The 27,620-nt window shown below is 35.2% G+C and overlaps 2 protein-coding genes across 17 annotated transcripts in view; one reads left to right on the forward strand and one right to left on the reverse strand.

Annotated features, from left to right (window-relative positions):
* The window catches only part of otx2a (orthodenticle homeobox 2a), a 238,850-nt gene that overhangs the window by 42,207 nt on the left and 169,023 nt on the right, over positions 1 to 27,620 (forward strand). The gene's annotated exons all lie outside the window — the stretch shown is intronic.
* fam13a (family with sequence similarity 13 member A) overlaps positions 1 to 27,620 on the reverse strand; it is a 96,748-nt gene that overhangs the window by 40,583 nt on the left and 28,545 nt on the right. For 8 of the 16 annotated variants that reach the window (XM_087237754.1, XM_087237747.1, XM_087237749.1 and 5 more), the window contains 4 exons: positions 26,038 to 26,127; positions 21,376 to 21,468; positions 14,873 to 15,087; positions 3,286 to 3,327 (listed from right to left, as the gene is read on the reverse strand). In XM_087237754.1, coding sequence (XP_087093880.1) covers positions 3,286 to 3,327; positions 14,873 to 15,087; positions 21,376 to 21,468; positions 26,038 to 26,127 — 440 coding nt within the window. The remainder of the gene's footprint in view (positions 1 to 3,285; positions 3,328 to 14,872; positions 15,088 to 21,375; positions 21,469 to 26,037; positions 26,128 to 27,620) is intronic. The other 8 variants (XM_087237756.1, XM_087237751.1, XM_087237753.1 and 5 more) reach the window with 1 other exon arrangement.

Genomic DNA, 27,620 nt, shown 5'->3' on the forward strand with positions numbered 1-27,620 from the left:
TAGACCACTATATATTTTTTTTTCTTTTAAAAGGTAGGTTGTTTTTGCATTTTTTTTTACCAGGATTACCTTATAACTTTTGTTTAATTATTCATTAAATAAAAAATAAATACAGAAAAAACACATTTTTTTACATTGAAATTACTATATACTATAAAGTTTTGAAAATCAAAGTAACATTTTCCTGAATCAAGGACACATTATGGACAAACCCAATGGGTTATATTTATTAATTTAATACAGATATTAACCCAGCAATTGGTTTAGTCTGTATTACACCCAAAATAATGTTGAAATAACCCAGTATTTTTTTTTCAAACTGTATACTATGAAAAAATATGCAACATTATCTTCATTACACACTGTAAAATGCTGGGTTCCAAACAGTTCCTTCATGTTGTCTAAACACAAATCGATTAAGTTAACCTAATTGCGTTATGTTCAATCCACTTAAATTTGTAAACATAACTAAGTTGTCAAAAAACTGTGCTGATTCAGCTCATTTTAATCAAATAGTTTAAACAAACAGCAAAAACAAAAAAAGTTTTTTGAGTGCTCTGTAAAAAAACTGCTTGGTTCCACACAATTCCTTCATGTTGTCTCAACACAAATTGATTAAGTTACCTTAATTGTGTACAAAATTAAGTGGATTGAACATAAAACAACAAAGTTGTCCTAAAAACCTTAAGAATTTAGTTATTTCAACTCATTTTTTTAAATAAGTAGTTTTGAACAAGCATTTTTTATGGAGTAAATAATCCTGAAGTAGATAAACTAGTGAAACCTCAACAGATAAATGAAGAACTCTGTATTTGTGTCAGGCTGGTGCAGGTTTAATTTTTGTGTGAACTGTTCCTTTAAGGCTCTCAGGGAGAGTGTGGCGTCCGCGACGTGAGGGCAGGGCTCAGTAAACTATGTGATGGGAAATGTGTGAAGGGTCAGTTTCTATGGTACGAGAGGCGACCTGAGCTGATGCAATGAGTCAACACATGAAGGAACTGAATAAACAACCACGCGAGAGGTTTGTTTTCACCTGCCCACTACCAGATCCATCACGCTCAGGCTGAACTCGCAGAGAAAACAGGAGAAGCTGTCCCTGACGTGACACTAAGTGGATTTCAGTTGTTCGAGGGAGCATTCGTGCTGACTGTTGTGTTTTTATGCAAATGATTTGAGCAAAATAACATGACATTTACGTGACTGTCACGATGCAAAAACATGAGTTTATGAGTGTATCTGTCACTTTCCAGCACAGATGTGTAAATATTGTTCAGTCATGATCAGGAAGTGAAATTACAAAGTGTCTTACAGTATAATCCTGAAGTAAGTTATTTTAAAACTTGTTTCATACATAAAATCACATATCGAATCATACGGAGCTATTTTATTATTATTATTATTATTTATTTAAATAGTTTTCTTGTTTTTGTTTCGTTCTTTTTGAGGAAATGCCGTATTACTTTGTTTAAAATTAATTTCAATACGATTATTATTTTTTCATCAAGAACCACCCTTCAGTAAAAAGCATAAATAAATATTCCAAAATATTCCTGAAGTCAGTTTTAGCTTAAAACAAGAACAATTATTTTCCATTCAGGTCATAAACATTTAACACTTGATCTCCCTTTTGAATTACTTGTAAATTAAAATCTCCTCGGCTGATATTTAGTTTTTTATGCTTGAATTTTCCGATCATTTACATGTATCTTGTAGTATTGGAATGATAATAATTTTGAAAGTTTATTGCGTTTAAGTTACAATTTTAAACCATTAAAATTTTCTGTTACCATTCCTACGGTATATGCAAGTTTTTTTTTTGTTTTTTTTACAACTAGTTTTAGTTTTTTAGGGCAACGGTATCTCCAGCAGAAAAGGAGTCTCCACATTAAAAGTGAACAGTGCAGTGGCTTTATATTCACAGAAAAGAAATATCTCCAAAGATGCCTTTTCAACTGTGTTTTTGAAACTAATGAAGACAGCAGAAGCCAATGATTTATTTGAATTATTTAGCCTGACATGTTTACTGCTTCAAAATACTTTACAATTTTCTTAAAATAAACCATAATATATTAAAGGGGGAAAAAAACAATTTTCCCCAGACATGTAAAATGAGCATATTTTAGAGCTGCTTTGCGTGATGTGATTACTGCTTCAAAATAAGTTATTTTTAAAAGTCTGAGTAAAAAACATCATTTCTCCCATTGAACACAATATATTTTATTTTAGGAAACATTTAAACTATTTTGGACCAGTAATGTTTGATCTAAACGTTCCTTTTCTGCTAGAGATAAAGAATAAAAAATAAAATAATTTTGAAAAAAAAAAAACTTACACACACCTTAGGATTGGTATAACAGAAACCTTGACTTTTCCAAACTGCGGTAAACCTTGAAACTGTAACATCATTAGACGTTGATTTTTTGTTGTTGTTGTGTTTCGGTTGTGTTAGAAAGTAACCAAAATGCAACATCTTTCCGATGTTGACGTTGGGTTCTGACATGAACCTTATTTTAATTTTTAAACAAAATGCAGTGTCCCATGACGTTGAGGTACAATGTCAATCTGACTCCATGTAGACGTCCTTTGCCTGCTGGGCTTGTCAATTTTTAAAAAAGTTACACATTTTCACAGAAATATATCTCTTATGATGAATTAGACGTGAAAAATAAATTTTATGGGTAAAAATAGATTTTTCCTTTAGGCCAAAATCAGTCAAATTTTAAGAAAAGATTGAGTTACTTGAAGATATTTTGTAAATATTTAAAAACTTAATTTTTGATTAGTAATATGCATTGCTAAGGACTTCATTTGGACAACTTTAAAGGTGATTTACTAAGTTTTTTGTTTGGTTTTTACCATCAGATTTCAGATTTTCAAGTAGTATCTCGGTCAAAATACATACAAATTTACTAAAATATTTTCTCTAATAATAATTTTTATAAGTAGTTGTATCTCGGCCAAATATTGTACTGTCCTAACAACAAATACATCAATAAAATCTTATTTCTTCAGCTTTTAGATGAGGCATAAATCAGAATTAAAAGTAAAATGGACATTCATGACTAGTTTTATGGTCCAGCGCCTCTCATATCATCATCTTTTGTATGTTTTTAACATTCAAAACATCTCATTTCTAATTCATGTACTATACATTTGCGCAATAAAACACAACATCTAGATCATTTTCATTGTGAGATTCATTACCCCCCCAAAAAAGCATGTTTTTCAGCAACAAGTGCAAAGAGGTTATATAATTCGAGCGTGAGCAACTGTGAGTGTTCCTACCTAATATAGAAAGGAGATATTGGTCTTTCATCTTCTTGTGGGCTGGAATGGAGAAAAAAAACAAACAGAACAAAAAAACCGAGGTCAGAATCACCGAACAGCTTGCTCTAAATATATCTGGTATTTGTCAGAGTAAACAAAACAGTTTTTTTGAGCACATGGGCCGAGTGTCTAAGAGTACCTATTGTCTGGGGAACAATGCACACGTAGTGCCGCCGTTCGGAGCTTTTGTTTGACTTGTCTCCAGTAATTACTACAGCTGCAAAGAACCATATCCACTTCACTTTTGCTGGAGACCGGCCAGAAAAACACGATGCGCTCAGGAGTGGACGGTTCACAGATTCAGATTTGTCGGGAATTAATATCACAATGGAAAGCAAAACAATCCACATCTCCGGGAAACCAGTGGGACTGCATTAGCACCAATAAACAATGGCTAACATGGTAAAAACCAGGCTCAGAGGAAAAACAGGCGACTTTATCATCATTCGTTGGATTTGGAACAAAATGTCTGTGGAAATGTGGCAAATGGAGCAGAGAGTTTGACACAAAAAATAAAAAAATAAAATCTGCCAGATTTTTTTTAATGCAATAAAATTGATCGAAGACCAAAAAAAAGTACAATATTGTCGCTGTAGTAAATTTAAAGTGGAAACTCTCTATAAAAGTATAATAGTAAGGTAATAATAATAATATAATAATTTATTATATATATTATATAATCTTTTATAATGAAGATTGTCAAAACAGCTTATCATAGAAGTTCTTGTAAATTGAAATGGTGTCAGTCCAGTGTTCAGAGTTGAAGTTCAGTTTAGTTCAGAGTGGTTTAGATTCACTGCTGAAAGTCCAAACACTGAAGAGCAAATCTATCGATGTGCAGCTCCACAAGTCCCAAATCAAGCAAGCCATATGTTAGGGCTGCACAATATAAAAAAAAACTGATATTGCAATATTTAGTTTTTCTGCAATACATATTAAAATTATGTTAAAATTTCACAAGATGAATCTATTTGGAAAGAATTCACCATTTTACATTAAGATGATTTAATTTTACTGAATCAGCATAAAATGTACCAAATTATACAAAAAAAATGTATACACACAATTTAATAAATTAAAGCCAAGATGAAAACAATAGAACGAAGATAAAATGAAATAGATATCGCTGCATAGTTTTCAGAGGAGTCTAAAAGTTTGAGGTACAGAAATTCGATAATGAAATGAAAAACAGCACTTTATAGTCTTTGTTATGTAAATAATTTAACACAATCCATCCTTGTGACAAACTTGTCCAAGTAGTTAATATTCATTTGAAATTGCTTGGCATACTATTGCACATTTACACATTGCTATATCGATGCTAAAACGCTACATAGGCTAAAAAGCTACATAAGTTTATAGGCGGTGCACATGAGAATTGAGTAAAAATATATAATTAACCAGAAAACTAATAAATAAAATGGAAAATTAGCTACTTTTTCATGTTTAAGGAGCAAAGGAAGAGTTCAAATGCAAAAACCTCTAAATGCCATCTAAAAATTTCCTTCAAAAACAAGCATTTTTCAAGCATCTTCTATGTTTATGTTAAGTTTTTTCACATTACAGGCAATGAAAATACACTAACTTATAAAAATCTTGTCGCCTATTTAAGTTTTAGGATCAACAAATAATCACTTCTAGTTGATCTGTTGGTCTCAGATGTGGCTTATATGAAAGGCAAAGGCCTCTAGATTACGCTTATTTTACCAAAATAAAATCTGATCATGCCTTGATTTTTAAGTATTTAATTAGGACAGTAAGTAAGGTCTGACTTAGTTGAGACAAAAGTCTTGTCACTTAACAGAAATAATGTTTAGTATAGAATATAAACTCATGCTGCAGTGGAAAAAGAGTTAACATTGTGTATGACTCCCATGAGCTTGGAGGACTGCATCCATACATATCTGCATTGACTCAAATCACTTAATAATAAAGCCATCTGGAACGGCAAATAAAAGCGTTCTTGCAGGAATCACAGAGTACATCAAGATTCTTTGGATTCTTCTTCAATGCCTCCTCCATCTCACCCCTAGACATGTTCAATAATGTTCATGTCTGGTGACTGGGCTGGCCAGTACTGGAGCACCTTGACCTTCTTTGCTTTCAATATCTTCGATCATGAATTTTCCTTCTCCAAACTTGACTGATATCTGTGAGAATCTTGGGGCCATGTGGGTTCAGTAGGTCTTCTGCAGTGTTTGTGATGATTGGTACGCAGCTCAACAGATGACTCATCAGAAAATTCGACCTTCTGACACTTTTCCAATTGATCAACTAGAAGTCAAGTTATTATTGTATTATATTAACACAACTGGGATCAGTGACAAGACTTTTGTCAGGTAGTGTGTTTATCAGCATAAAAGTTAAATTACTTGACCCACTGACAAAAGAAAAATGCTCCTTTTAAAAGAAAAAAGTTTAGATGACATTTAGAGGTTTTTGCATCTGAACTCTTTAAATATAAATGTAAAATAATAATTGAATGCATTCAAAAGATAACAAATCAAAAATTTAAATATAAAAATAACAATTAATAAATAGCAAAAGTCTAGACTGGAAGACAAGACTTTTTTATGTAGCTGAAAATATAATTAAAAACTACTTGTGATCAATTTAGTTGTTATTTCTGAACATTTTCTTTTAAAGAAGAGATGCAAAGGTGACTGAAGGGCGCATTTATTGAGTGACTTGGCATGCGATTTACAGAAGTACGTGCAACATTGCCATGAACATTGTTTTAAGACGTGCGTCTGTGTGCGCACGCGTGTGTGTGCGCTTGAAAGGGGAAGTCAATAATAAAGCATTGGCAACAATCAGTGCAAACTATTCAGCTCTTATTTACACTGTATTCAGAAAAGGTCAGTTTGGCTCCAAAACAGCTCTCGGATCACATGATTTCTGGTCAATTTGTGTATGTTGTGGTGCTTCCCTTTTGTTGTAAATGCGTAAGTTGCATTCTTACCGTAAACCCAGCTAAGAATTAGGGTACCGCACAGTACCTTAAAAGACGTTTCGCAAGCTTGCGCAGGGAATATTTTTCCACAGCACTCGAGCTATTAAGTGGTGTTACACTGTCTGACAAGGGTATTAAAATAATGACTGCCGTCATGAATTACAAAACGGAAATCCTGCTTAACCACCACCTCCCTGAGTGAACAACAAGGCCCTTTTAAAAAGCTTTTGTGTGCTGCGGGATATAATGGAAAATTACCACTTGACTGCATCATTATAATGATCATAACTGAAATCAGTGCATTAATCTACAGATTTCCGTCACGAGACCTTTCGCTGGATGCATTTCTGAGATGGATATGCTTCGGCAGTCACAGAAGTACGCTGTAATCCATCTAATATTTGGCACAAAGGCGAGATTGCGGGATTGCTTTGCATTTCAAGAGACCACAGGAAGATGCAAGGTCCACATATACATACAGAAAGTGACAGCAAGCTGACAACAGAGCTGGATCCACTCAAATACTCTGCTCTTGCCTGAAATACAGGGCTAATTATTGGAAAACTGACTTGTCTGGTGAAATATTACAGTTCAATGTTCTTTAGTGCCCCCCTCCATGTTTTCAGTATTGTAGTTTAGGGTAGTATTTTTCCAATAGGCATTATTTTCACAGTATTTTAAAATCGTGATAAGCCATGAACCAAACCAACAAGTGAATTGTAACAATAACCAAAAGAAACAAAACCAAAAGAATTGTAACAATAACAAAGAAATGTAAAGTATGTATACTTAACGGATTAGAAAGAAAAACAAGTACAATCCCATTAAGCATTTCAAATGACGATTGAATTAAAAATTGAGAAATACACTCACTGGCCACTTTATTAGGTACACCTTACTAGTACCGGGTTGGACCCCCTTTTGCCTTCAGAACTGCCTTAATCCTTCGTGGCATAGATTCAACAAGGTACTGCACTGCAAAACATGCTTTTCTTGCTTAGATTTTTTGTCTTATTTCTAGTCTAAATATCTAAAATTTCTTATATTAAGAAGCATTTTCTAGACAAGCAAAACAAATTGTTTTTATTTGAGAAATAATATGCCAATATTAAGTGAGTTTTTCCTTAAAACAAGCTAAATAATCTGCCAAATGGGGTAAGCAAATTAATCTTGTTTTTTCTTTTGACGTAAGATTATTTTGCTTACCCCATTTGGCAGATTATTTTGCTTGTTTTAAGGAAAAACTCACTTAATATTGGCATATTATTTCTCAAAACAAGACAGTATGTTTTGCTTGTCTAGAAAATTCTTCTTGATTTAGGAATTGTTAGATATTTGGACTAGAAACAAGACAAAAAATCTAAGCAAGAAAAGCATTTTTTGCTGTGTGGAAATATTCCTTAGACATTTTGGTTCATACTGACATGATAGCATCCCGCAGTTGCTGCAAATTTGTCAGCTGCACATCTATGATGCCAATCTCCTGTTCAACCACATCTTAAATGTGCTTTATTGGATAGAGATATGGTGAATGTGGAGGCATTTTGAGTACAGTGAACTCATTGTCATGCTCAAGAAACCAGTCTGAGATGATTCACGCTTTATGACATGGAGCATTATCCTGCTGGAAGTAGCCATCAGAAGATACACTGTGGTCAGAAAGGGATAGACATGATCAGCAGCACCATCACACCAACACCACCACCAGCTTGAACCGTTAATAAAAGGCAGGATGGATCCATGCTTTCATGTTGTTGGCACCACATTCTGACCCTACTATCTGAATGTTGCAACAGAAATCAAGACTCAACAGACCAGGCAAGGTTTTGCAATCTGCTATTGTCCAATTTTGGTGAGCCTGTGTGATTTTGTAGCCTCAGGCACAATTGTAGACTGGCACCAACAACCATGCCACGTTCAAAGTCAATTAAATCACGTTTCTTTCCCATTCTGATGCTCGTTTTGAGCCGCAGCAGATTGTCTCGACCATGTCAAGATGCCTAAATGCATTAAGTTGCTGCCATGTGATTTGCTAATTAGAAATTTGCGTTAACGTGCAGTTGGACAGGTGTACCTAATAAAGTGGCCGATGAGTGTATATCACTGTTTATTTAAACTTGTGGCTTATATTTATCTTGGTGTGTGTGATGTAGAGTGTATATATACATTTATTTATTAAGTGTTTTGACAATGTTGCAGCATTTTGGTCATTTATTACAGTACAGCATCATCATTGAGTTTTATTTGACAACAAATTCTGCAGGTACAATTATTGTTTCAAATTATTTGCAATAATTTGAACATATGGTTTTACCAAAAGCATATACAGTACCATCTAGTAACAATATCAACGTTTTATAAACTATAATTAAAAATCTAGTTCCCTATGTAGAAAAGGTAATGGAGTTTTTACTACTTAAAACAACTGTTTTTAAGAGTTCCTACTTAGATGTGCTTAGCTTTAATAGCAGGTTAGGCATGTTGTCCCGGGAGAGAACCCTGAGCTCTGAGATACTTGCGCCCAAGGCTCCCGCCCAGTCAATAAGCATATAAGGGGATCCAAGGTCAGGCAGGTCTCGAGAGCTCCCCCTTAGAAAAAGGAGGAAGAGGAGGATATGGGGTGGAAGGGGGATTCTTCCAAAATGAAGATAGAGCAGCAGGGAGAAAACTATCTATTTATTGTAAGCTTGGATCACTTTGATTGGATTATTACTGATTACAGATGGACAGCCATTCATGATCAATCATATCAAGTGCTCCTCTTGAAATTAGTTTATGAAATTTCACTTGATGAAATTGAATGAAAGCAACAATAAACATGCTAAAATTGTATGATTTACATTGGCATAGTCATGAAGATGATGTTGTTCACAAATAGGAACCAAGTGTAGGACTCGATAATCAAACGAAAGGTACTGTATTTGATTAGTTATTCAGATTACAGTAGCAGGGTTTTCATCCAAACGTGAAGTTAATCTTTTTTAAAGTTTGCAAAAAAAGAAAAAACGATTTCCAAATGCAAATTAGGTTCATTTCCATAAAGTGTTTAGTGATACGGACTGTAGTATTGATAATCTAGTAACCAACAAACAATTGCTTATTCGGCATATGTGTTTCCATCTGCCATTATTTGCATTTGTATAGTCCAAAACCATCTCAATTGATCATATATACAGTTCTTTTTGTGAATTATCAGATTTTCTTTCAAAATTTGACATTTCCATAATTTTTTTTCATGCGATACCTAAAAATGTGCTGCAAACCCAAATACTTCTCATTGAAAAAATGTGCATTTATAAATTGGGCACCATAACAGTTTAACACCAGTGAGCCTGTATTGGAATATATTTACCCCAGACAGTGTTGCATAAGTGTTTCAGGTACAGACACTCACATCTATTGTTCATTATTGACACTCCTCCATGCTTGTGGTGCTGTGTAAACGAACATCTAATTGTGGAGCATCATAAGTTATTACATTTTCAAACACGTTGAACCTGTCTGAGAAAGGCATAGCTCAGCCATGTAAATTCAGTCATTGTTTGACTATATAGTATGTTCTTATCCGCCTTTTTTTTGCAATATGGAAGTATTTTCTACACGTGTTAGGACTTCCAGTTCATTTGACTCTTTGGGTGGCTGGGAACAACAAATAACAGTAAACAGTTTAAATCAGCGTCCTTATGACATTACAATATGTTAGGGATAAATTACATTCAGGAGGTTGTTTTCTCAAAATAAAGCCCGACTTTTGCCTATTGACTCACCAATTACAATCGTGTATTCCAATTAGTATAACAAGCTATTGTCATTAGATACAAATGAACGCAAATGAATGAGACCCTAAAGGCTGATTTATACTTCTGCGTCAAATGGCGGCATATGCTACGTCGCTGACGCATAGCCCTTCGCTGTGGCCATCGGCGTTGCTGACGTGCACCTTTAAAAAAACGTAACTACACGTCGCAACGACGCATAGCGCAAGCTCTGTGATTGGTCGGCTTGGTAGCGCTGACGAGTCTGGGCGGGATCGAGAGCCGCGCGAATGGTGCGAGCCTGATTTAGCGATTGTTTACAAGTGTGGAGTTCCGTTAAGGAGAGTTTTGTTTTGTGTTTACCTCATGGTTAAAGTTGTTGCACGTCCGCCGGTTCCTGCCTCAAAATTAGCGAATTTGAGCCACTTGTACATCCCGGAAGTGTTCAGGAAAAGCAAAACAGCAGCGAAGAAACTCGACTCAGAGAAAAATTTACACCTCACTGCCAACTTTTGGAAGTGTTAATGCAGACCAACAGAGACAGCGCACAGAAGTATAAATGCACAGCTATGGGTGTTGCATGCACCGTGGGTTACGCCGGTCACTTGACACAGAAGTATAAACCAGGCTTCAGTCTCAACACATTTAACTTACGTTGGCTCTGAAAAAGAACAACATTTAAACAAAATTAACAGTATGAAAAACTATGACTACCTCAATAAAACTGGATTTTAGATTAAAATTACATTTCTCGTGCTAATGATTCAGCTTAACCTCATGATTCTAGGCTCAAGCTAACATCTGGCATATAAAAGTCATCTGCTTGCAGCCAAATGATTAAAAAAAGGCATGAGTCATTAGCATCATTTTCTGTGATTTTACAACACATATTTATTGAGTCATAAAAGGACAAGGGTTAAAATGGAAAAAGGAGTAAGGTAATAAAATGTTAGATTTATCTGCTAACACTGCTGTGATTTAACCAACAGATAAGACAAAAATGGAGTATATTTAGATTGTAATGTTTTGTCACAGTTTGAAATTATGTTATGGTGCCACCTCTTTTTTCAGAGTAAAATAATCCCAGTATTCCAGTAACCAGAAGGAAATTGCTGAGAAGCTTAGATAAGCATTTCAGAGTTTTAAAGCTTTGAAAACATGTGCACCTGATCTGCTCTTTTCAAGATTTCACAGGATTATTGCTGCTCTGAAATCTTTTTTACTGAATTTCTGTAGCCATAAAGATAAAGAATGTAACCTAAAATAAGTAATTAACCCGCATGTGTGGGTATTGTTTAACATGGTGATAAGCTATCACATGTTTGTTTTTATTGCATTGTGCTGTTTTGCTGCTCTTTATATACAAACTATTGTTTATAAATTGCTGTAGAAAGGAGATTTTTTTTTTTGTATTTCTTAATCATGTTTGATAAGAAAATAATGATCGCGTGTTTATAAAGTAAAGGGATGCAATGAAAGTGTTACAAAAGATTGCTTATATGATTTTGAAAAATGCTGTCCTTTGAACTCTTTTGAGCAACAAAACATTCAACATTGTTTTTAACAATAATATTAAATTGATTTCAGAATTATCGTGTGGCGTAGAAGACTGTAATGCTGAACATAGCTTAGCATTACATCAATAGATTGCATATACACTGTCAAAAATCATAAATTACGAAAACTTCAAATTAAGGCAACCAGCATCAGGACATTTTTAAGTTTACTCAACTTAAAAGTCAACGGTGTCTATGTTTATAAGAATTAGAAAAATCAGTGATTCCTGTCCAATCAAATCGCACATAGAAGGTAAATGGCATAAAAATTAACTACGTGAAGACATGGGCGATTTATAATTGCAGAAAACTGTTTGGAAGCATTAAAAGTGTCCAAGAAGATGTCCAAAATCTTTACACGCATTGACCCAGAGACTTGTTTAGATGCATGTCACTGATGAGAAGATGACGGATGTTAAACAGCCCTAAACACCCAGCAGGCACGGTACCTCAACATGACGTCAGATTGACGTTGTACCTCAACGTCGTGGGGACGTTGCATTTTGTTTGGAAATGAAAATCAGGTTGACATCAGAACCCAATGTCAAGCCGACCTCAATGTCTTAACGTCCAACCTAAAATCAACCAAATATCAATGATGTTACTGCTTGACGTTGTGTGGACTTTACCACTATGATGTCTATCAGATGTTGAATTTTGGTTGCCATACCTGACGAATAAATGTCTGTATTTGTCATCAATATGATGTTGGTTTAAGATGTTGACTCAGTACTAAAACACTATAGATCGCTGGAAAACACTCACAAGCTCTAATGGACTACAGATTCCCCATTTCATGGACTACAACTCCATACATGCGCTCCGTTCACGCACACATGTTCCTGATCCCGACTGATTGCACACACACCACCGGAGCATTTTCAAGGACTGATTGCACACACTATTTAAGCTGCATGCACAGATACCTCGGGATATTGTAATGTTTTCATGTCTGAGTATTTTCCTGTCTGGAAATTTTTTTGGTAAACTTTCAGTTGTATGTTTAATTAACTAGAAATATGAAGTCCTAATAATTTAAAACTTTGTTTACAAAACCTGATAGTTTAAGTAACTGCAAATAATCAAAAGTTAAGGAAACAAAAGTTTCAGGCAATTGGCTTCAGAAGATTTTTGAGTTTGAGTCACAGAAAACACAGGCAACCAACATATTCAAAAATAAAATTAAATAGTTTTTTAAAAGTCATGAACAATTGAACAATTTTCAAAAACAAACAAAAAAGAGAATAAAAACAGGTTGTTTTATTTGTAAACTACAAAAAATATCTGTAAATTAGCAGCTTCTCTTATTTTGTTATTCATGTTTTTGTTTTTCCACATTTATTTATGCGATTGAATTGCATTGTGGAACCTTGAAGATTCTTCAAACAACTTATAACCTTGAAGTACTGAAAAGTGACTTTTATGTGACTTTTATTTTTACTAGTTTAAAGTGATATTGTCTGTGTTGGTGTTGTATATTATGCTGCAAAAATCTTGTAATAAGCTGCCAGCACATTTTATGTTATTTCTGACTCATTTCTCTCTATATTCTTTTTTGCTTATAAATTATATTATTTTAAATTACTAAATTGTCAATAAAAGTTACTTTGTTAAACCGTAGAGTTGAATTTTCCACATTAAAAGTCAATTGCAGGTCCCATATTGCAATTCACAACTGTAAATAAATGGAAAACACTTAACAGAACAATTAACAGATATTTTTACAGTATAGTTTGGTTCTCTTGGTTCAAACAATAATACATTTAGCCCTGATTTACTTAGAATTTACGGTCTCACATTTATGTTCAAGCCCTAGGACCTTTAAACAAATGTTGTAATGACAGGACAACAGTGCTGTGTGCTGGGCTAAACACACTTATTGTATGTCTAAACATTATATTTATATTTTGCTATTGTAAACAGGAATTCCCTCATCACACCAACCATTTTATTTTTAACAAGAAAACAGGTCTGCTTGAGGATTTTCTTTATTTCAGGGTTGCAGCTTGTTAATTCTCATTCTATTTTTGGCTTGTTTGGATGTCATTAGTCTGAGTTGCATTCATATATTAGCCAAATTGCACCAAAGTTCAAATGGAAACAGATTGACACCCATATTTTCAGAGGTCTCGCTCTGTTTGTTTTGTGCATAGCAAGGTGGCAACCTATTCTGTTCAGCTGAACTGTCAGAGCCGTCACACCAGAGTTGCTTTTAAGAGTAGGTCAAATGGTTTTCCAGGAAATATCCCATTTGCAGTTTGTAATGTAGCTGTCATTCAGTGTAAACTCTCTGCAAAGTTGCTAAAAATAAGTATGATATATAAAGTATCTTATAAATCTTATGAAGACCTAAGTCTTATAAAAGAAAGAGTCGACTCTGAAAAGCCTTAACAAATTATTATATTTTCGATTCTTTTTCCTGCTCTTGTAAACTTCTGCACGGTCAAAGTGACACATTAGCATAATCCCTGCCTATCCACAAAATTTGAACACTCTGAAATGGGCGTTTAGTTTCACATACAGAATAGATACAGAACTGCCAATCAAAACAGACTTGGCTAGCTGACCAATCAGAGCAGAGTTGGCTTATGGAAGGGAGGGGCTTACAGACCTTAAGCCTCAAAGCGATTCAAACAAACTGAATCAAAATCATTCCAGAATAATCCTGATATTAAATGCATATTAGCATAAAAACGCATTAAAAATATGCATATTTGATGCATTTAAAGCTGTTGTAGGGAACTCCGGACACTTTAAAATACCATGTGACATTCTGTTGAATAAAAAAAAAAAACACTTTTCCACTGTCATGCAGAATGGTTTTAATATGATTACAAATTATTCTCACCTGGGAATTCTAAGAAAGGTTTGACAATTGTTAAAAAACGTGACAACTTGAAGTCGCCACTCTTTTGCATGGCTGCCAATTTCTCCATAGCTGGTTATTCAAAACACGCTATTTATTTATCTTTGTTAATCAACGAAATAAATGTCTGGATAAAAAAGTAGTCCCAAAAACTGAAATATTTGCTAATCGCCCATATTGCAGTTTATGTAACACTTGCATTGGCAAGGCAATTAATGGCGCATTTGTATTGCATTCCAAATAGTTCCAATATCAGCACTCTGGGAAATAAAACCAAATCAAATAAAACTAAATGCTGATTGGACCAGATGAGTACGGAATGGAGTGGTTTAACAATAAAAACCACTCAGAACAATAGTAGTAAATGAGCTAAACATAACCTGTCTAGTGTAAAGGTGTCTAAATGTGCACTGACCTGTTGAAGGTTCCTGTTGATCTAGCAGGGCTCATGGTCACGTTCATGCTGTCAGCACTAGGGCTGAAACTCCCGTCTGGACTGTGCAGATGAAACTGATCTCCAGCACCTGAGCTTCGGTCTGGAAGATGGGGCGAAGGTCTGGAGACTGGATCACCAGAGGGAGTCGGTTGAGGAATAGATCTGGACATAGCTTCTGTCTTAATCTTCTTCACCTGAAATATAAAAATGAATAGACTGATTAAAGAATAAAAAAGAGAATGAAGCTGGGGGTTTTGATTATCTTTAGTGCAAACTGTTACAAAAATGACCTGAGGAATTATATATGATAAAACTTTAGACGTACCACATAGAACTAGTGTGGTAAATGCAAAATTTAAGGTAGAACTGCCTAAGAATGTCCTTTTGACATGAAATAATAATCATGTTTAACTGAAAACTATTTGAATTTATTTAGACTGATTAATTGTTTGGTTACATTTAGTTTCTTTGAGCTTTTAAGAGTTTTTGCAAGGAAAAATCAGCAAAAAATAAAGAGAGTAATTTTGTTAAAAAAAAATTATAACAATTGGTGTCAAAAAAGTATTGTTCAGGAACCAATATCGAAATCAAAGTATCGTATCGAAAAGGTTTAAACGATACCCAGCCCTAGGCAATAATGAACAAACAATGTGATGGTTTGTACCTGAAAAATGCATTTAACACTGTAAATATAATCTCATACAGGCTTACTAATGTTTTACCACATGATTTTATTTGTATAGGATGTAATATTCCTGTGATGATGTTGTTGATATTACCGCACAAAAAACAACAGTAAAACCACACACAACATCCAATGTCACATTTTGTGATACCAAACAACACTCTCGTTTTGCTTGGCTCATTTATTGTGTGGTAAATTTAAGTTGTATGGATGAAGTCCTCCAGAATTACCACATTTTTTGTAAGGAAAGTTATGTAAAAATAAGTTTAGCGCATGTTTGTTGTGTTAATGTATTAAAATATGTTTACATTTCTGTAGTATTTACCACAGGATTGTGTCATATTGTATATATTATTCTTGTAATATTCTTGTAGGTATTACCATACAAGCAAAACAACAGAAAAAACCCATTCAGTCGTAATCCTGTCCTATTTTGCTTGGCTTATTTGTTTTGTGGTAAATTTAAGTTTTATTAATGAAGTACTCCAGAATTACCACATTTTTGTAAGGAAAGGCATGTAAAATTAAGTTTAACACATATTTGTTATGTTGATGTATTAAAAGATGTTCACATTTTTGTAGTATTTACCACAGGATTGTGTCATATTTTATGTACTGTTCCTTTAATATTACCATACAAGAAAACACCAACAGAAAAACCACATAAAGCATTCGATTGTAAATATTGTGATACCAAACAACAGAAAAGGCTGTGGTAATCCTGTCATATGTGTCTTGACTCATTTGTTGTGTGGTAAATTTAAGTTGCACTGATGAAGTACCACAGAATCACCATGTTTTTGTAAGGGAATGTGTGTTAAAAAAAAGTTTAGCCCGGTTTATTGCGTTAATGTTTATATTTTATTCGCATTTCTGTAGCATTTACCCCAAGATTGTGTCGTATTTTATGTACTATTCCTGTAATATTCTTGTTGGTATTACCATACAAAAAACATCAACTGAAAAACCACATACAGCATTCGATTGTAAATTTTGTGATGCCAAACAAACAGAAAAAGCTGTGCAAATCCTGTGATGATTTTGCTTGGCTCATTTGTTGTGTGGTAAAGTTAAGTTGTATTGATGAAGTAGCCCAAAATTACCACATTTTTGTAAGGTAAGGCATTTAAAAATAAGTTTAGCACATACTTGTTGCGTTAATGTATTTTATTATGTTCACATTTCTGCATTATTTACCCCATGATTGTGTCTATTTTCATGTACTATTCCTGTAATATTCTTGTTGGTATTAACATACAAACAAAACAACAGAAAAAACACATTCAGCATACTACGGTAAACCTTTATCATACTGTACAAAGAAAAAATCTGTGGCAATCCTGTCATATTTTGCTTTGTTGTGTAGTAAATTTAAGTTGTATTGATGAAATCAGCACATTTTTTGCAATAAAAGGTGTGTATAAATAAGTTTAGAGCATATTTGTCTTACCTTGCTAACCGATAACGGCACTACCTGGCGAAAACCTGTCGAATAAGTGTAATATGCAAAAAATCGCACTCGCAGATAAGCCAAGTCGGGTTCAGGTCGACTCATTGCCAATTAACGATGAGAACAACTAGCTGAGCTTCAAATAAACAACACCCATGTATTACAGGACCTTAAACTAAACGAAATCGCAGTCATTCAATCAGTCTGCAGCTGTAAATCTGTTTCGCCTCAAGAGACAATTGAAATTTAAACCTAGCATTGATTTCTGAACAACAGCCCATCAGAAGCAATGACCAAATGTACCTCGCTTTGCAAATGAGATCATGCAATATATTCACGTAACACAAAAGACTACAATAGGATTAGATTGATCCTCCGGCCACTTAGTCGGGAAGGCTCAGACGGTCAGTAGGTAATGGCTTTGACTGGGGTAAAGAGGACTCTATCGATTGTAGTCCACGTGGGAGTCATTTAAGGCACAGTAACTGAGTGAGATCTGGACATCGATACGCTAATGTGTTAATGATGCAAACGGCAACCGGGAAAATCATTGTTTCATTGAGTTCTGCATTAAAAGCCTTGCAATGACTGATTAGAGAAAGGTTGGAGAGTTGACATCACAGGTTACCATGGAGTACATGAAACAGTCACCTTCCTGTGAAGAGTTCAGGCAGTTCACCATCATATAAAGCAAATGTAGAGCTTTTGAGAGTCTCAGAATATATAGTGCACCAGTGGTGGAAAGAGTAGTGAAAAATCATACTGAAGTAAAAGTACCATTACTTGCCTAAAAATGTAGTGCAAGTAGAGTAAAAGTATCTGTTGTAATTATTACTCAATGTATTTTGGTCATCATACAGCAAACATCCGTCATCTTCTCATCAATGACATGCATCTAAACAGTCTCTGGGTCATTGCGTGTAAAGATTTTGGATATCTTCTTGGACACTTTTAATGCTTCCAAACAGTTTGCTGCAATTATAAATCGCCCATGTCTTGGGCTAGTTCATTAAGAGGCGATTTACCTTCTATCTGCAATTTGATTGCACAGGACTGATTTTTCTAATCCCCATAGACTGGAAAAAAATACAGTAGTGACTGCAGGTTGAAGGAAAGTAGTGGAATAAAAGTACTCAATGTACTCAAGGGAAAGCAAAAGTACACAATTTTAAAACTAGAGTACAATTAATAAAGCACAATTTCTGAGGAAAAAAAAAAAGATTACAGTACTTTAAGTATGTAATTTAAATTGTAATTTGTTATCTTACACCACTGTAGTGCACTAATTATATATTGTTTTTAAACACTAACACATACACACTAGTGCCTTTCACACATACTGTAGACTTTACTTGGGCGAGACGCCAAGGTATATTAACAGCCACCCACATATAGTTAGTGACACATTTTTTACTATGATTACTATGGTTAAAATAGTGTAAAATCTCTGCAGACCCACAGAGACGCACCTTTTTGGAATTTAAAAAATTTGTCCGGCTGGGCTTTCTAAATGTCCTAAAATGTCCGGGAATTCATCTTTTGCTTTGACTTTCTATAGCTGTCGTTAATCGTATGCATTTGTGCATTACCTGTCAACTTAAGCCTACTTTCGCTTGGCTTTGCAGCTGACTGTGGACGCACAGCCGTAAGACCGAGAGAAACATTAAATAATTCATTCTTGAATCGACTAAGAAAAACTTTACTATATACTAGAGGTGTGAATCTATACTGGTCTCACGGTTCGGTTCGGTTACGATTATCATGCCTTCGGTTCAATTCGATATCTCGGTGCATTACGGTGCATTGACGATGCTTTCTATATACAGTGTTATATTTTAGGGGGGAGGCTATAACAAGCTGTCTGTATAAACACACAGACACACAGCACCACACTGTCTCTCATTCACACACATACACAAACATAGACAGCAACAAACAAATAAACAAACAAACACACACACAAACACACACTTAAGCCCTCGCAACAGGGAGAGCTCGAGCTGAGCGTAGCAGAAAAACGAAAAAAAGCTCCTCTCAGCGCGAGCTCTCCCAGCTAAACACATATTGCGAGGGCTTAAACGGAGCAGTGCTCGTAATGTCGAGTGAAAAAAAATAAAAAAACATCTGTGAAACATAACCAGCTTTGTCTTTTTGTAGGAAACACACTTTAGATCTTTTTAGGGTAAGAGGTTTTTGAGTTATTGCCGTCTAACACTGAATGTGTCAGGAATATCGAAAACAAAACTAACTGAACTGTGCTCATTTCTGGCGCCCCCCTGGATATACAGCGCCCTTAGCATTTGCCTATACTGCCTATGCCACGGGCATATTTTGTAAATACTCGCGCTCACCTCCCTCGCGACAGATCGCATAGGAGATAAATGACGTCAGTACATAATAACCGGTTATGATTATTACTGAACTGATACCGAATTGTCTGCGTCTGCATCACGGTGCACCGAAGAAACAATTAATTTTGACACCCCTACTATATACTCTGAGAAGTTGACATGACTGGTCTAAACTGGCTGCAATATATATATGTCCACCAAAATATCATAAAAACTTACAAAAAATATCTTTAAAATGTATATAAACTGCAAAAAAATCAACAACATGAATTGTTCATAATTCCATTAAACATTTTACTTCTAAAATAAAACAATTGTTAAAATACAGTACACTCAAAAAATGACGTTTCCTGTTTGTTCAAACCACTGATTTAAATTGAGCAGAAACAACACAATTCTTGAGTTTTGTTTGGGGACCCCTTTAATTGTTTTACGTTCAACCCACTTAAATTTGTAAAAATGAATAAGTTCACTTAATTCCTTCATGTTGTCCCAACTCAAATCGATTGTGTAGAACCCAGCATTTACAGCGTAACACACCTTTAAAATAGAATAGCTATCTTGATTGATTTTAAAAGCTTAAGTACAGATCATTACTGCTGTTTACATTATAAGTATGTGTGTAGATAAACTAGTTACTCATTGACTGTAGATAAGAGGTCAGACTTTTAAATATAGATAGAAGACTTGTATGCTCTCCAATGCTGACTTAATCAATATTATTACATATTATTACATTTTAACAGAAACTTTGGTATTGCAAATCAGAGATTTCAAAATTATAATTTACTCCAGCATTTACATTATTGAGGTAAACGTGATGCAGCTTTTCAGGATTGCAGGATGTAATATGTTTACTGTCACTTTGGATTAATTGAATATACACTACCTGACAAAAGTCTTGTCGCCTTTCCAACAAATAATAAGTTGACTTCTAGTTGATCATTTGGCATCAGATGTGGCTTATATGAAAGGCAAAGGCCTTTAGATTAAGCTTATTTTACCAAAATATAATATGATCATGGCTTGATTTTTAATTATTTCATTATGACAGCAAGGTCTGACTTTGACAAAAGTCTTGTCACTTAACAGAAATAATGTACAGTATAGAGTAACAGACATTGGATTAAGAATATATAATAAAGAAATATAAAGATAAAGAAAATATAAAAGGCAGTGGAGAAAAAATTCATATTGTGTATGACTCCCATGAGCTTAGAGGACTGCATCCGTACATCTCTGCAATGACTCAAATAATTTATTAATAAAGTCATCTGGAACGGCAAAGAAAGCGTTCTTGCAGGACTCCCAGAGTTCATCAAGACTCTTTGGATTCATCTTCAATGCCTCCTCCATCTTACCCCAGACATGCTCAATAATAATGTTCATGCCTGGTGACTGGGCTGGCCGGTCCTGAAGCACCTTGACCTTCTTTGCTTTCAGGAACTTTAATGTGGAGGCTGACGTGTGAGAAGGAGCGCTATCCTGCTGAAGAGTTTGCCCTCTCCTGTGGTTTGTAATGTAACGGGCAGCACAAATGTCTGCATACCTCAGGCGGTTGATGTTGATCATCCACTCTGCAGATCATTCACACTCCCCCATACTGAATGTAACCCCAAACCATGATTTTTCCTTCACCAAACTTGACTGACTTGACTTGACTGGTCCATGCGGGTTCCAGTAGGTCTTCTGCAGTATTTGTGATGATTGGTATACAGTTCAACTGACGATTCATCAGAAAAATCTACCCTTCCAAATGATCAACTAGAAGTCAAGTTATTATTTGTTGCTCTTACAACTGGGATCAACGACTAGACTTTTGTCAGGCAGTATACATCTTTCCTAAATAAATGGTTCATTTTTGGTTACAGATTCTATTTTAAGTGGCTATATGTTCATCTTTAGTTTTATAAACCTTGGAATTTTGAACATTATGATTTTCATTATTTCCACTATTCATTTAAACCCTTGCCTGATGTTTTGCAGCAACTCTTACCTTCTTTTTTCTTGGTGTGGGTGTAGGGTCGTCTGCACCTGACTCATTTTCTCTTGACAGGTCTGCACTGTCAACTGTAGTGCATTGAGTGACCTAGCAAAAAATAAAAATAAAAAATAGGAACACCATGTGATCAGTCAGCAATCTAAAATGTGTAGTGTTCATACTTGCATTCACACACATTAAAGGAGACGTATTGTAAGTCTTAAACTATACTATAAATAAGTCTCTAAGGGTGCTTTCACAACTGTGAATCGATTCAGTTGTTCCGAAACAGAGATTACAAATGTTACATTGTTGCTCTTTGCTCTTGGAGCGGTTCGCTTTCACACGGCAAAGTTTCTAATCGGACCAAAAGAGCTAAAACAAGTCACGTGCGGGTAAACTCTCCTCACATTGGTCAGAGTGTCAGGGTTTATTTTGCAGCGTCCCGCTCAGCTGTCAGGAGAGGTGGTGGTTTGGTGGTGATTGACAGGGTGCGCGCATGCGACGTGTCTGAGGAGGGGAGGTGGGGAGGGGTGAGAAGGGTGTGCGACGATGCCTATTTGAGGACCGGGAGGGAGACGCGAGATTACCAGGAGATCATCACTCGTTTGCGGGCATCCAGAGACTCGCAAAACTTCCTGCCATACTCATAATTCTCCCTTCATATGCCTATTACATATCCATAAAACATTGTGATATAACCGCGCTCGGATCTGATCGTTTTCTCACTGGAATCGAACCGCTCTAGGGTTCGTTTCAATCGAGCCGAGACCACCTCACTCAGGTGGTCTCGGAGCAATTGCTTTGGTGCGGAACAGAGCGCGATTGCCCTGTTCACATATGCCAAACGAATCGCGCTAACTGGGCAAACGAGATACGTTCCGAAACAAAAGTGTAGGTGTGAAAGCACCCTAAATATAAATATACTATAAATATAAATATACTATAAATAATTCTCTGATTTCCTTAGGGTGTGTATGTGAAGTTTCAGCTCAAACTACCACACAAATAATACCTTATTATTAATAATAATTACTCTTTTAAACATTCCCCTCTTTAGGCTTTCTTCCAAATTGTGCCATTTTGGCGACTGTGGCTTTAAATTTAAACGAGATTGTGCTTTTAAAAAGAGCATGGAGCTATAAAGCCTGTGTGTCACCATGGCAGCAGATTCGAATTTACTGCAGTAGGAGAAGCTGCATGAATGTTTTCTTTTTTTAATATATAACTTGTGCCTCAGAAGACAGTATGCCGATGTGCAATGAACGTGTGGTGGCATTTAAAGGCATGAGACGTGGAGAACAAACGCTCTTGACAGCGCTGGAGGTCATTATTAATATAACAACACCAATACTGACATGGTTAAGGTGTTTTAGAATGAGCAAAACAACATTACAGATGTTTTACAATGTGCTCAGCCGCCTGGTTTGTCCATTCACACACATTTTTATCATCAAATGATCTCTTAAAACGAAATCACGTGGAAATCATTCTGGAGTTAGTTCGGTAAAAGTGTTTCCGTCGTAGTTTATGTGCATCTTATTGGGTTAAGTTTTTCCTACTCAGTTACGCGCATGCATTTTGTTTGTGCATTTTCAAAATGTATACGCATCTTGGCGTTTCCATCAGCGGTTTTTTTATGCTCATAATTAAAAATGAGCATAAAAATAGGGGGATGGAAATGTAGCAATTGGTGGAGAATCTTCAAGTAATGTATTGACTAGTTACATTTCAACAGAGATAATTAACACACCCTTCAAGATTCACCATATTGGAGATGGTCTATCACATTGATTATTAACAAAAAATTCAAAACAAAGTATGTACAGTAAGCACAGTTATTGATTGCTATGGAATGCATTAAGCATGTCAATGAGAAGCACAATGCTAGAGTTCAGCAAGATCCTTTGTTTTTTTTAGAAACTTAAAACCTAGATGCAATGCATTGATCAATTAAGGGTCCGATGAAGTCTTTGTGACCTTTAACACTTGTATAGGTTAATGATAAGCAAACCATTTCTTTCACGTTTCTGTGATTGTTTGTATTGAAAACTCAATGACAATAACAATGAAATCAAAACTAGGAAATGCGAAACTAAGAGATAAAGAGTATCCAATCTAAATAAGTCAATGAGCAAATGTTCATCAGCTTGAAATGGCAGAGAAGTCAAGATAACTTCTGTCAAACTCGGATGTCAACAGATGTCCCATGTATGAAGTTCTATTTGTTTATGCTGCTTTTCCCAAAACAAAATGCTGGAAATCTGAGAAGGCCAGTTCAGCTAGTGCTACATGTTTGAATGATTTCATTGACCCCTCATGAAACTGGAAGCGTCTCCGCTGTAGGAAGTGCTCTTATTTTTCACAAAAGTCACATCATGTCTTTTTTTCCATCAGCAATTCTCAGCCTGTTTACTTCATCGCTTTGCAGATTAGACGGTTCTCCCACAGGCCTTATCTGGTCTAACTCGGTTTGATCAGCACCACATGTCTATGTAAACACAGGACTTTCAATAGCTTTGGATTGCAAAGATAACACAAAAACACAGCATTTGGCGGTGTGTGTTACGACCTTAGAGATATTTCAGGAAGATGGCGAAATATTTCAGATTTACGAATGCGAAGACGCTTCCTTCCAGGAAACCACAATGAGGATTTCACTCTCAACTTACTTGTGGTTAATGGCTAGATAAGAGATCACACAACTAGTGCTTAATTTTTCCTCATTGACACTGCAATCTAATATATTGTGATGGAATTTATAAATGGTGGTTGTAATTTACAGTTAACAGTTCCAGAAGTAGGAAGTATTTCTTATGGTATTTTATAAGAATGGGTATTTCCTAATATGTTGGTTTAACTTGTATGATTTAATAAACATAAAATTAATTGTTTGTTCGTAATAAGATCTATGCATTGTGTGAATTTTTATTTCATTTCAATTATACACTGTAAAAGGGATTAGTTACTTTACTTTAAAATTTCCAGTTAACCCGTTGCCGTTAAAGCAACATATTGATTTTACTTTTAAAAAAGTCAGTAAACCCATTGACTTAACTTTTATAATTATGCACACAGTTTGTTTACTAAATAGTTATAAGGCAACAAGTTTTTTTTTAGGTAATCGCTTTTTACAAGATATTTGTCAAGGGTGGGGATCAAAGCAAAGAATAACAGAGACGAGGATCCAAGTACAGGTAAAATAAGATTATATTTATGCAAAACAGGGACAAATAAAAGTGGCTGGTACAAAAAAGGCAATACAAAAAATGTAATCAAAAAACTGGCATAAAGACAAAATTAGGGATGGCTGACATGAAACTGACGTTTCGGCACAGTGTTGAGATCCCGAAGCGCAAGTGTTTCAAAACACTGCACCGAAGCATGATCCGAAACACCCAGGTCACGTGACTAAAGTGTTTCGAAACACCTGGTCACGTGACTAAAGCGATTTAAATCGTTGATCATTACAGAAGCATTTCGAGACATGGAGAATTTGCATTTGACTGACATGCTCAGAATTAAGTTTCTGTCCCATATGGCCAAATGGACCGTGCGTATGCACATTGTCACTGTGTTTCAAATTAATTTTGAGTTCGAATCCCGTACAAATACTCCAACATCATGATTTTATGTGTTTTAATAATGTTACTGTATTATGGTGTTGTCTAGATAGGATAAAGCTGCGGATACGCCAACAATTTAGCATCATTTTTGTAACACTCTAAAACAATAATGAATATTTTTACAGTACTGTGATGGTTGGGTTTGGGGTTTTGGATTGACGTTAATAAAATACAACAAATAGGAAATTTAATGAATAATATAAATAATTCTTGTTAACTTCTGGCCACAACTGTATCTGATCTAGCAACAACCCTGTTTTATGACCAAAACAAGACAAATTTATTCACAAAAGTGTTTATTCGAATGTCAGACCAAAGTTGAAACGAAACGATACAAGAACAAAGCATTACCAACTGATAGTAAAGCATTTCAAAATAACTTCAGCCTGGAATCGAACCCACTATCCCCGTATGGTGTTCACAAATCCTAACTGCTTGTCTAAATCACTTGAAGGTTCAATGCTACAAAGTGGTGTTTAATACCTCAATTTGCTCAAATGTTCCTTACTGAAGCTGTTCCAGTGCAATACACAAAAAGTGACCACTAGGTGTCACTGTAGAGACGGGTTTCTAAACGTTTCGAAGCTTGGACACATTTGCTTCGACTGTTTCAGTGTTTCATGAAGCCTCGTTTTGCCCACCACTAGTCAAAATAGGTAGCAAAAGATCAAACAATAAACAAGGCTAAGATCAAAAACCAGGCGAAACAAAAAAATACAAACATACATCAACATCAAAAACTCCATGCTAAACTGGTGTATGTGCGGTGTATAAATAGTCTGAATGATCAGGAAACACAAGTCTCAGCTGTGTGTGTCTCATCAGCCGTGATGAGCAGCTGGTGTGTGTGACATGGCCTGATAGGATTTGTAGTTCCTCAACATGACATTTGTAGTTCACCAGCGATCTGTCAGGAGTGGATCGCTGGTGATCGTGACCGTATTTGCCAGCAAAAATAAAAACTATTCAAGCCCTCTACATTGCGTATCTGACAAAGCAATTCTATAAAAGAGATATGGTTATCTAAATAGAGAATATTGGTGAATCTTACCTTTTTTTTTCTTGGTGTTGATGCAGGGTTGTCTGGACTCAACTGTTTTCTTGAAGAATCTGTATTTTCAACTGGAGTGCATTGTGTGACCTAATAAAAAAAAATAGAGATTAGTCAAAACATTTGGATTTTTATTATAGGTGATATTATAGATATCATTTAACTTGAAATGCCACTTGAAAACAGCATAAAACAAAAGCGCATTAATGTCCCAAAGGTTTTAGGTTAGTGTGGTTTAAAGGTTTTTGACTAGGGCTGCACAATATATGGAAATTATCAAAATATGGCAATTGTAAATACTTCAATATACACATCACAATGGTTTGCAATAAATTAGTGGTTTCATACAAAAGTATCTTTTGTACCTGTCATTACACAGCTTGAAAAAGTGATACCGATTTTAGTAAGGATGCTGAAATATGACCCCGCAAAAGAGACGTGTTAAGAAAGCAATAAGACTGCACGTTAATCTACTCTTTCAATTGTTTCTGTTTTGCTGATTGTTCTTAATGTTTTCAGGTTTATAAATCTGTTCCAGTAGAGGAAAGGGCTGGTGATGTTTTGTTTATTTTTGTTTTATGCAACATTTAAACAAAGCTGTATTTTTAAAAGATGTACAGATGCTGGTTTTCCTAGAAATAAAATGAAATACATGTTGGTGTAACAATATTTAGTATGGTATTGCATATCAAATATAGCATTGTTTTTACATGCTATCGCATTTTTCTTCAATATCACACCGCCCTAGTTTGACTTTTGCAATGATGCATTAAATTGATTAAAAATGACAGTAAAACGGGTATAATGTACAAAGGATCAAATATGCTGATTAAAAAAGAAACACTATTTCCAAAAGAATTCAAATAAACTGCACAACTTTTTAAAAAAGGTTTTTGTTAAATATTATCTAGTAGGATTGGGCGATGTCGACCAATTTGACATCGTACGGTGATTAATGTGAAACATCGCGATGGACGATGGCATCATCGTCATAGGCGGAGGTGAATGAATTATTTATGAATAACTATTTAATTTATAACAAGTTAATTATTTGTAGCCTACTGTTTCAATTACCTGACCCGCATGGTCTTTGTTTTACCCATAAACAAATCATAAATAAATAAAGAGTAGTTACAAACAAATTACCACCTGTCAATCACTTTTTCAGCAGGAGGTTGGTTGGTAAAAAAGGTGCCCAACCAACAGTATCTGAGGTTTTCACAAAAATTACTAAGTACAAGTGTGAAAGTAAAAGACTAAAGCAGTGTACTGATGCTGTGACACGTTACCTGGTAGACTCAAACGACCGAAGAGTCGTCAGATAGAGACAAGATCAAATAAATATCACGTTTAACAACTATCGTGAGACGTGATCCAGCGGTACATACTTTATTGCACTGCTCTCTGGAGCTACAAGCGCATGACAGTGTGTGTGGTCACATGATGTGCTTTCAGCTGTTCAGAAATGTTAGGTAAAACACGGTGAGGATGTAGATCATTTTCATTCCAAAATGCCATTTTAACACTAAGACGTATTAGTGTAAACGGGGACTAAGTGTTTATTTTTCGCGAGCTGGTTTGCA

Source organism: Danio rerio, chromosome 1 (assembly GCF_052040795.2).
Source record: "Danio rerio strain M-AB ecotype USA chromosome 1, GRCz13ab, whole genome shotgun sequence".
Classification (NCBI taxonomy): domain Eukaryota; kingdom Metazoa; phylum Chordata; class Actinopteri; order Cypriniformes; family Danionidae; genus Danio; species Danio rerio.